Genomic DNA, 11,016 nt, shown 5'->3' with positions numbered 1-11,016 from the left:
CAGCAGGGGAAGGGGTGGATCTGAAGAGCGCTGATGCTCTTGACACGTGGGGGTTGCCTTCACTACGGGGATGGTCTCACAGTAACAGAAAGCAGTGGCGTAAGCGGCTTTTTCAAAAGGGGAAGACGCAGGTGGGGAGGTAAGAAGAGGAGGGGAGGAAAGGATGGGAAGGAAGAGGGAAGCACACTCAGCTCAGACTGAAGAGGAATCCACAACATTTTTAAGGCTAACCCTGACACGTTTTCGTTACAGGTTTTTTTTAGGTGTAGGAACCTACTCTGATTCCACCCAAACGTCAGACCCCAGCCGAACCTTTAGACTGAAAAACCCACATGAATGTGTGAAGCAGTCCAAGCCGGTGGTGCATCATTAAAAAATAAACTTTGCAGAAGGACTCGCACCCTGGCACCGGGGAGGTGAGAGTAGGAGTGATTCTGAAACTTCCTGCTTCTGTTTGAACCGCTGCCTTTAAATAGAACCAACTGCAGTGGTTTGAGGTCAAGACCAGAGTTTGCGTTTTAGACAATAAAACTGTAAGTTGTAACAGTTGGCAGTGGTTCTTTTTTCTTTTCTTTTTTTTTTTTACGGGGAGTATGGTTCCTCGAAGACTATTCCAGCTTGATATGAGGAATGGTGTAAGGCAGAAGCCTTGGTAAAAGTTGCTTATTAACATAAAACCCAGGCCCTGTGTTGCCGAGGGATCTTTGTTTCACTCACGAGACTAAACAAAAGGAGAATTCACACACTAAGAGCAAACCACCGGGTCATGCAAAGCCCATTCAGTGCCTGCAGTGCTCTGTTTTTTTTTTCTCCACACACTCTCTCTGCAAACCCTCTTTTTTAACCACTTTGCATATCTGCATTTCTGCCATTCCCGGGGGGGTTAGACATATCAGAACTGGCTAACTGGGTTTATTCGGTGCGGCACCAGTATTAATGAGGATAATGAGCGACATGTAAAGAACTGAAGAAGCTTCAGTTTAAAAAGAGTTGTTGTTGCCAAATTTCCCCAAAGCAAAGAAGAAGCTTCAGTTTAAAAAAAGTTGTTGTTGCCAAATTTCCCCAAAGCAACAGTAAACGTATGGATTCAAGTAATTTCCACTTCCTTGTTTCACGAGGCGGCCATTATTCTTATGAATTAGTTCCGACCACATAAGGATTAAGGAATTGCGGGCAGATACTGTATGATTCCACCTGACCAGGAACAGACGGTGGGGAGCTGTATCGTTTTAAGCTTTGATAAAGTACGGTTTAAAAGCGGAACACAAAATTCACCAATTTTTTTTTTTTTTTTTTTACTGCAAATGTTTTTTCCAATTAAGGGTTTTCTATTCCCTTAACAGAGAAAAAAAGGACCCCCACCCCTCATAGTCACCTAAGCATGACACACACTGCAATGTTCTGCAACAAGTGGTAAATTAAATCATGTCTATAATGTACAGCCTGTTGACTGACTCTTTGTACATTTACTCCCTACAGCAACCTTTCCATATTTAGCTCCTGAAATCTGGCTGCTGGATGGAAATGATAGCGAGGTCAGCATGAAAGGCAGCCTGAGCGCTTAACTGCTGCTGAGTGATTTGGCAAATGATGCAAAAGAGGAAAACTAATTACTCGGGGCTTTAAGGAAAACCATGGGTGAGGCTGAGGCTCCCAATGCTAGGGCTAAAGCGCTCACATGGGAGGGCTTCGGTCCAGTTGCTAATAACAAGATAACAGCCTCCATTAGGCCATTTGCAGGAGACAGGATCACTGTTTTAATCTACTGGGTTGAAAAGGAAAAAAAAAAAATACACAGAATACCTGAAGTAACTGGGGTTTAAACTCTTGGCTCCATATGGCTAAGGCTAGCGCTACAGTAGATGCTACGAGGTTTTCTTATACCCGACTTGTGTTTTGTGTGAATATATTTATAAAATTTGCCAATTTGATTTAGTCGAGATTTCAGTACATAATAATTTGTATTCATGTAGTAATTCCTAGGACATTGACGACTAATGATTACAGATCCTCTGATCCTGTAGCCACTCATGTTCACGAATAATGTCCGGTTTGATGTGTACATTTTTCTTGCTGTGCAGAACAACATTACCACCTATTATATGAAGTGATTAACAGGTGAGTGAGTGAATATGAGCAACAGTTTGTAGCTCCTCCCAGTGGAGGTTGCCCTGTGCGACTCATGTTGAGGCGTCGACTTATTGTTTTTATTCCGTTAAATTCCTAACATATAACCTTTAAAATTGTTAACCTTTAAAAATGAATTGTACTCCTATTTCAACTGTGGCTCTGCTTATATTAGAAATCTAAAAAGGATTAAAGTATATCCATGGTAACTATACGGAGTAAAAACTACTCCTTCATAATCAGTTCTATATCAGTTATTCAAACAGGAAGAGTGGGCTGTGTGTGCTACAAGGCAAAGGCAAAAGAAAAAAAAAGTCTGGAATAACAAAGCAGGCTCCAGGAAAGGAAAGGAAAGAAGACAATGGAAAAAGTAATCGATTTCCCTTCCTTACGGAGCAGCGACTGAGTGGTGTGTAACCGACAGCCTATAAGTTCCAATAAAATTGGAGAATACAAACTTTTTTTCTTTTTTGCTTGGGGGCTTTGTCTGTATCAGTAATCTGATCTTAATTTCACAGTTGACTTGGGGCAGTAGCAGGAGGTAAAGCATGCATGGTGTCACCTCCTCCCTGAAACAGGGGTTTGTTTAGTGCCCTTTCACATCTGGCCTTGCAATCTGGTGCTATCAGCTTCTGCATCTGTAAATCAGCGGCATCGCTGGCACTGAAGAACACAGCACAAAGAAACTAAAAAATGCATCCAGTCGGAGATTCTCTCCCCAACGCACGTGTACTCGCGCAACATTATTTTGCCCATAATAGCAACCAGCAGAGCTGTTGTCTTCAAGACAATCAATCAGGAACCAAATTGCTCCGATGGATTTCAACTTTCAACATTCGCACCAAAAACCTAGGGCCAGACAGAGGAGGTTAACGTTGAAGGTCATGTGATATTGGAAGCTGATGCAGTGTAGCATCCAGCATGCATCCGCTAGCATCCACTCCATTACAACATTAGCAACTAATGTTTTGACATTTGTCTTCATTATTATCAATGAACAGAGGCGATTGAGCCACCAGCATGCTCCATTAACCTCCTTCATTGCACAGTTGCACAGTTGAAATCACACATTAGGGTGGATCCAACATGAAATGACAAGTTACGAGGCTTCGGATGCACCAGCTGATTATTTAGGAGGTGGAGGGTGAGAGACTTGGTTGAAGGGATGGCGGGGTGGAGCCGAAGCAGACGGGGGAGTTAGGGAATTGGTGGCATTAAAGTCGGGGAAGCTTAGAGGCACAGAGCAGCACAGCACACCTTAAGAAGAAAGCTCATTTCAATCGGTATAATTAGCCTGTGGTAATGAAATAAGTCAGAGGCAGTGCCACCTTCACTTAAGAGAAAATCGATCTGCGTTTGAGGGAGTTTATTAAAGCTTAGGAATAATGGGGTGATAGGATAGAAGGTACAGAAGACTGGAGGACGGGGGAAGGGGTTGAGCCCAGAACAGTTAATTGTGTAGAAGGAGGTGGGAGCACTGGGGACGAAGCATGACAAGAAGGTCTGACATCACCTGGAGTTTGTCAAAGCGGCGGTGATTTATGGTTCTGCTATCCCAGAACGGAAAGCCTGGGGGTGCTGCAGCTGTAACGCAACAGAACACCTACAGCTTTCTACTAAAACCACTGCACCGACTTTTGCATCACTGCAAAAACAAAAACAAAAACCAACCCAATAAAAACCTGAGATTTAAGATGCTCATTAATTGACAAGATGATTGATGTCACGCACGCAGAACTCTGAGAGACTTCGTCCTCAGTTTGGTGAAGAAATCCGTCCTAGTCAAATGAGCTGGTGAGGAGATAATTCCTGACGGACAACTGTCCTCAACTTCCCCAAATGCATACCGGTTGCTAAAGGTGCTGCTTGCTCATTTATCCAGCCGTCTGGCCAACTCACCTGGAGTGATGGGGGAGACGTCAAGAAGGCAGGCTGCTATTTCACGGCCTGTTAAGTGCTAATGCCGCAACATGCCCTGTGCTCCAATTTTAGGGAACAGGGAGCACTACCACCCAAATCAAGGTTCTTTCTGTCTGGACTGTGGACGGCAGTGAGGGGGGGGTGAGGGAAGTGAGGGGCGAATGAAAGGGAAAGGACAGGTGGGAGTGGAGTAGAACAATGAACAATCTATTTAAAGAATTAAAAGACCACAGAATGAAAGTCACAAAGGGAGGAAGTGAAAAGATGGGGGGAAAAAAAGGGAAAAGAAAAAGAGAGAAAGACAGTGGAGCTGTGGTTTACATGGCCTGCTGAGCCAGCACTGCAGAGCAGACAGGACACCAGCAGTACACGCTGACATCTACTACTGCCACGCACGGGTGCATCCCGTATGCCCCAGAAGGCCTCTCGCTCACAGACTCACCCCCTCCCCCTTTGCCAGAGCCAGTGAACATCACTAGCCTGTAACTTCCCCAACATTTGTCCTCGCTACACTAAACCTAGAACCATGTGATAATCAAAGAACCTCCATTAAGCTCTAGACGATGGAGCCGCTGCAGAACAGATGAGATGTTCTAGGTATGGCACAATACTTATGTGAAAGTATCACATCAATTATGTATTTGAACGGATCTTTCTCCTCTCTGTCTAAACAGACGGGTAAGCGGAAAATAACTGCTGCTTTCCTCTAATGTGGCCCTGTTCTTTCACTGAACCAGGGGCAGAAGTCAAGTCATTTGTATGTGCTTACGGTAAGCATGACGGTGCACGACGGGACAGGTCTCTCATCATGGTCTGGTTACAGCAGTTATGGATTAGCTCTGTGTCAGTCCTGAGAAGTCGGATCTGTAAAAACGTCTACAGAACCTAGTGGTCAAAGTCATACTTTTAAATTAGTTTTTAATTTAAATTATTGGATTTTAAATTTTACATTACTATTATTTGTAAATTCGTTTTTAATTTAAATTATTCTATTTTAAATTTTACATTACTTGTGAATTGTGAACTTTCTCCTACTGGTCTATAGTGGGCAGGTTATATAGTTTGTGTCTATCAGGAATGTCGTTGCTGCACTTTATGTAAATGGCTATATAGTTTGTGTCTATCAGGAACGTCGATGTAAAAATTCTTTGATGCAAAACCTTAAACACAATCATGTTCTTTGTGAAGCTACAACTGTTCAGCAAACTCTCTGGTGCGCTAACATCACTCAAAGGATGGCTAACTTCTTTGCAGCTAAAAAGCTTAGTTGCATTACTGCCACCTAGGGGTAAGCCTCCAAAATAGCTAGCTAAAATAGTTGGCATTACAACATAACAAGGATTAGCAGGGTTTGTAGCTAGGCCTAACAAGTATCCTGGGTAGTTACGTCGCAGACATTTTGGTCTGTGCACAAACTCATTTTTTAAAAATATGCTGAGTAACATCGGAGAAACAACGACGATTATAATTACTTTTCCCCTCACTAAGACCAAATGTAAACAAAGTCACGTGACCAGGTTCTGGCCACAGCTCCTTCACTGACTGCTCATAAATGGTGGATGGTTATTATCACTGATGGCTGTTATCCTGGGCAAAGTCAACATGTATAGTAATAGGTGGCCACACACATGCCTGTGAGCCGCAGCAGTAGAGCTAAGCACCTGTCATGCACAGGTGAGGGAAGAGTGGCGCCTGATGCAAGAGGTCTGTACTGTTCGCGGCAGCCTAAAACAACCCTAAGGCCACTGGGAAATGTCCCAGCGCTCCCAGCGGACCGTTCACCTCCGACAATCTCAGCAGGGCAGCGCGGCACTGGCAACCTTCGCAAAGTATTATGATGTGTACTGCAGTATGTGGGGGGAAAAAGTAGTTCCAGTGCAAGTCCTATACGTTCCCATGTGGCTTTACGGTCCCACATTTGTTAATGTCTGTTCTCTCTCTCTCTCTCGCTCGCTCGCTCTCCTTACCTTCACATCTTTTATGGCTTTGCTGCTCACAAAGCAATTAGCTCTGCTAAAGTAGACCAGTTACAAAATATAGGAGCTCGCAGTCAAAATTATAGGATGTAGAGTGTGTTCCAAATAACTGCCAGCAGCTCAGTGAACAACCATCAGTCTTTATGTGTGCGCATGACTCCCGATGATTTGCTTTAGTACACTCTTTATCTCATGTTGTTGCCTTCTGCTTACTGCACATCACAAATTTAATGATTCGGCAACTGTACTCTATCTGACCCTCTGTGCATTGCTAGCGATGGGTATAAAATACTCTCACAGTCACCAGTGCATTGCTAAATGTTCACATTAAGTGTCAGCTGCGATATAAAGACTAAAAGGCTGTGTATTAAAGAAATGTGCGATGTGATGTTTTGGTTTCGGTGTGACTGAAATTCAGTTCGCTCCGCCTTTATGGTTGCAGTTATGTGGAGTTATGTGTCTGAATATTTCTGGTATGCAGAAATTACAAAACTGTATGTAGCAATTAAAACTGAAACTTATCGTTCTCACGTACAGAACAGTCAGTTCTGTCTTTGTCCTTATTTTTAGATGACATATCGTCGTTACAATGTTTTTAGTCACTGCGTGTGAACACAGAGTAACTAAGAGGATATTTTCCAGTTTCTACTTGACTGGAATGTACTACTTTATCAAAAACAGAAAATAGTCAAAATGTTCCAAGACTGTCAAAGATTATTATTATTTTTTTCAGAATTTGGTGACGCTGATAGCTTCAGTACCACAAATGCTTCATCATCATCGTCAGATATGTGTCAATGAAACCAGTTAGGTTCGGTGGTCAGATACGTGTCAATGAAACCAGTTAGGTTCGGTGCTGCTCTCATGATAAAACAACAGTAAAGGTAAACTTGACTCCAGACAAACAGGTAAACATCATATGTTTGCAGTTTTCATAAAAACAAAACAAATCTTTTTTTTTTGTTTTGTTTTGTTTTTGGACAAAATAATAACGGCCTGATCCCTGTCAGTAGAGCTTTACCTAAATTCCATGGGGATCAACAAACATTACTGTAAGTAGACCGTATTTTCACTTTAATGTAACAGGAATGCAAAACGGCTGAGTAAACAATCTGCAATGCTTGGCGTGTCAGAAAATCTGTCCAGAGAGGGGGTGTGCGAATTCCCCAGAGATTATCAGACCACTGCAGGACCAGAGATGACACTGAGCTGGCTAAGCGAAGGAGGAGGCTATTTTCTCGGAGTGACAAATATCTGGAGGAGTACAAACAGAAGGCAGAACTCCTGTTGGGAGAATGCCTAAGCTTTGTCTTTGTCACGCTGTGTGACACGGACTCACAACACCACTCCCTGAGGTGTGTGTGTTTGGGTTATGCGTATGAGTGCACAAACTGTGTGCGTGGGCACACACACACACACACAGAAATGGTAGACAAAAATCTCACATCTCCACCTCGTCTCTATCTCGGCTCCTGTGCTTTAGGAATCACCGCTTCTGGCTGAATATTTGAACGAAACCAGAAGCCAAAACTACAGCAGCTTTGGAGAAAGCATGAATTGCAGTAGTGTGGGGAGGGGGGGGGTGAGGATAACCTGTTCTCATATAGGGGCTGCTGATAAATCAGCCAAGGTAGTACCATCTCTGGTTGAGCCCTGGGTGAGCCAAGGACAGATACAAGCAGGTCTTTCATGGCAGAAGCTGGTGCGAGGAACAACTTGGAGTGAGGTGAGAGAGCACGAGCTCCACAGCGCTGCTTCGAGCCAGCAAGATTAATGTAGGCTCTCTGGAGCAAAGGCAACATCCAGAGCCTTAATAAGGTACAAACAATCGGTTCCACTCCACTGGCTTCCTAGGGAAAACTATTGTTGTGCCACATTGTTTCTTGGTGAGGTTCCTCGGAGACGTGGGGCGACTGCAGCAAGTGACTGTCTCCATTACAGCCCAGGGAGGGCTCACTGCAAACCCGTGTTTGTTGGTGTCAGGCCTGCCTTGCACACACCCCTACCTCACCTCTCCCCCCCCCCCTGTAAATCTAGGAAATCTTGTCAGCTCACTCACCTCAACACCTTGCACTTTCAACTTCATGTGATCCTCCCGTGTGGTCTTCCCATCTTTCCTCTTCTTCCAGCAGTAGCCATCCTTCCTGTACTTCACCTTCTTCCTATTGTACAATATCATCGACCCATTCTGCGGCCTGCATCCGGGGAGAGAGAAAACAACATGGTGGAGATGAGACAAATTTTTAAGCAAAGCTGCAGCACAGCAGAGAAACTCACTTTTGATGATGTACCAAAAAAAAAACAAAAAAAAAAAACAAGTCGAGACTGTGTCAGGCATGAAATACACCGAGGGATACACAGATACCGATCGCTCGTTCTTCATTCACATACTCATACCTAAAAATTTGCCAATCCAGCAACCAGAAACTCAGCCAGTACGGTGTGTTTTCCTACAACAGTCCAGAGTCTCATTGCCCTCAGGGGTAGTTTTTATAAATTGGTCAAAAAAGGGCAGTAGTTTGGAGGTATTTAATGAAAGTCCTGTTGGCGCTTCATAGCACTGATTACTCCAATGTCTCTTCTTGAATAGATAGGAGTTTATACCTCAATGAGTCACTTTTTTTGTTCAATTGATACATGGAGAGAGTGTTACTCACTTTAAATGAAAAGCAGTGATTGATTATATATAGCATTCAACTGAAATATGCTATTAGCACAAAGCCGAATGTGATTTCTTCAGTTTTATATATAAATTGTGTCTAGTGAATATGATGTCAGTTTTACATAGATTGTTTTTTTCATTTAGCTCGAAACATCCTATGTTAATATGAATAAAATGTAACTAGCTGTGAACATTTTATTGCTTCGGGCCTCACTGTGGTTCAGGTTGTGCTCAACGAATGCCAAAAAAACTCCCACTCCTGTGAGTTTATTTAAAAAAAAAAAACTAAAATACACCAAAGACATTTTTTCCGTGTTTAGATGCACAGTTGACAGTGACTGAAGTACCTTCTGCTAACATTTCTCCCAGTGAAAAGTGTGTGTTATGGACAAGCGGCTAAAGTGATGCTACATCTGATGAAGTAAACTACATGAAGACCAATTTGTAAAGCAGCCAGTGTGCTGTGAAGGTGTGGAAGACGGGTTGGTTGTTTTTTTTCCCTCCTTGCCTCTCATTCATCCAGCTTAAATGAGTAGTGGTGTTAGAAATCCCTACGGGGGTTGATAGGATCCTCCCTCACACTCCATTCATAATTCATTCTTTCTTCACCAGACCACAGCCTGCAGGCTCATAATGATATAATGTAACTATTTGATGATAATCTGCCTTTCCACTTCGATTTGTATCCAAGGCATTTGGCGCTCAAAGTAAAATATTAACAGAAAGCCCAGCATGAAACATTTACGACTTACTCGACAATTAGCGAGCGGTTGAACGACCTCCGTGTTTGTCTATTTGTTTTGTGGTGTGGCTAATCTCGTACAGACGCCACACTTGTGTCGGTTTTTGGCTCACCGGAACTGTGCCTCTGTGTTTGTGCAGGATATGACACGGCGTAACGCTAACCTTACGACACATTTTCGTCTTTGAATGTGAGGGTTTCCATAATCCACTCTGTGCGCTGTTCTTTATGTAAAGATGACAGGAAGTCAGCATAATACGAAGATGCCAACAGTCCATGCAACACAAGTAATACTTGGAGCAAACACACACACACAGACACACAGCTGTTATGATTTGGAGCTCTTCCAAATAAGAACAAGTTTGCTCGGGTGTTCGGTGCCTCACAGTGAATGAGCAGAAAAGCCACCTGCCCAAGCTGTTACTGGAGGAGGCTGTGTTACTGTTCAGGGCGGCTTAACCATCCAGTCAGTGGGTGAATCTTGTTAGCCTTGTACCCACTGCTCACATACGTGGACGAACACTCCACAAAAAAAAGAGGCTACAGCAGCATGAATCAGGAAAATAAATACATTTCTGGTGTAAAATATGAACAAACGGACGGAACTGCCGGAACATCTCTTTGGTACAAAGGCTGTTAACTGTTCTGTTAACTTGTTGTTTAATGTAGAGTGAGTCCAATGTTGGACAAGGAACACTAGTTCCTTGCAGCCTTCTTTGTTCTTACTTGACAAGTACTAGAGCTGTGGTGGCAGACAGTAATGGAGGACCAGAGGACACGTTAGTCGAAGGGTTGGTGGAAAGTGCAGCAGAAGAAGTGGAGGAAGAGTTGGTCCTGTGTTACAAAATGATTCATTTATGAAGCTGCATGCATGATTTTGCCAGACATCCTTCGGGGGTCCTGGTCGTGTTTATCTTTGTATCACTCATCAATCATTTCCTTGGCTGGATCTCAGGGGCCGGTGATGAGGGAGGAGAAGGAGGGGCCGGGGTCCCTTCAGTCCCCCTCTCTTTGGCCCTTGACAGCACCTTCTAATGGGAGACGCCACTCACACACTGATGTGCTCAATCTTTGCTGATCTCTCTCCGTCCCTCTACTCCCCCCTTCCTCTCTCTCCACACCCATCTCCTTCTGCCGTCAGTCAACTGGAGCTGTGCACCAGGGAACGTCTCTGTCTCCTCCTTTATCTTCTTCTTTTCTCTGCCTCTTGTTTCATCTGTCTCCAGATCCCTCACCCCTACTCTCCGAGACCTCCATCTCTCTGTCTGTCTCCTCCTCGCTCGCTGCCCTCTGTTGCTCTGCAGCCGGCATAGGTTGCAGAAAACTATTAAGCAGACATTTTTTATTGGTCCGTTTTAGGGGAGTAAGAAAATACAGAAAATACAAAGAAATATCACAATATTTTATTTCGCAATACCGTATCTACATTCTAGAGCACTGTATCCATTTTGTTACTAACAACTGACATGCAAATATTCACGGCGTTGGTTTATTTTATTTGTTCCAATTTTAGTAACTTCATGTTGAGGTCGAACAACAATGTGTGTTGACTATGCCGACAGTTTTCCTACAGTTAAAAAATCTCAAAA

The 11,016-nt window shown here is 43.5% G+C and overlaps 1 protein-coding gene across 1 annotated transcript in view; it reads right to left on the bottom strand.

Moving 5' to 3' along the window:
* LOC103385353 (calmodulin-binding transcription activator 1-like) overlaps positions 1 to 11,016 on the bottom strand; it is a 338,769-nt gene that overhangs the window by 137,172 nt on the left and 190,581 nt on the right. Inside the window, 1 exon segment of the mRNA XM_025059482.1 lies at positions 8,083 to 8,218. Within this exon segment, the coding sequence (XP_024915250.1) occupies positions 8,083 to 8,218 (136 nt within the window).

This window comes from Cynoglossus semilaevis, chromosome 10 (genome assembly GCF_000523025.1).
Source record: "Cynoglossus semilaevis isolate Cse_v1.0 chromosome 10, Cse_v1.0, whole genome shotgun sequence".
Lineage (NCBI taxonomy): Eukaryota > Metazoa > Chordata > Actinopteri > Pleuronectiformes > Cynoglossidae > Cynoglossus > Cynoglossus semilaevis.
Note: the sequence above shows the minus strand (reverse complement) of the source record. Positions and strands in the feature narration are given on the sequence as shown.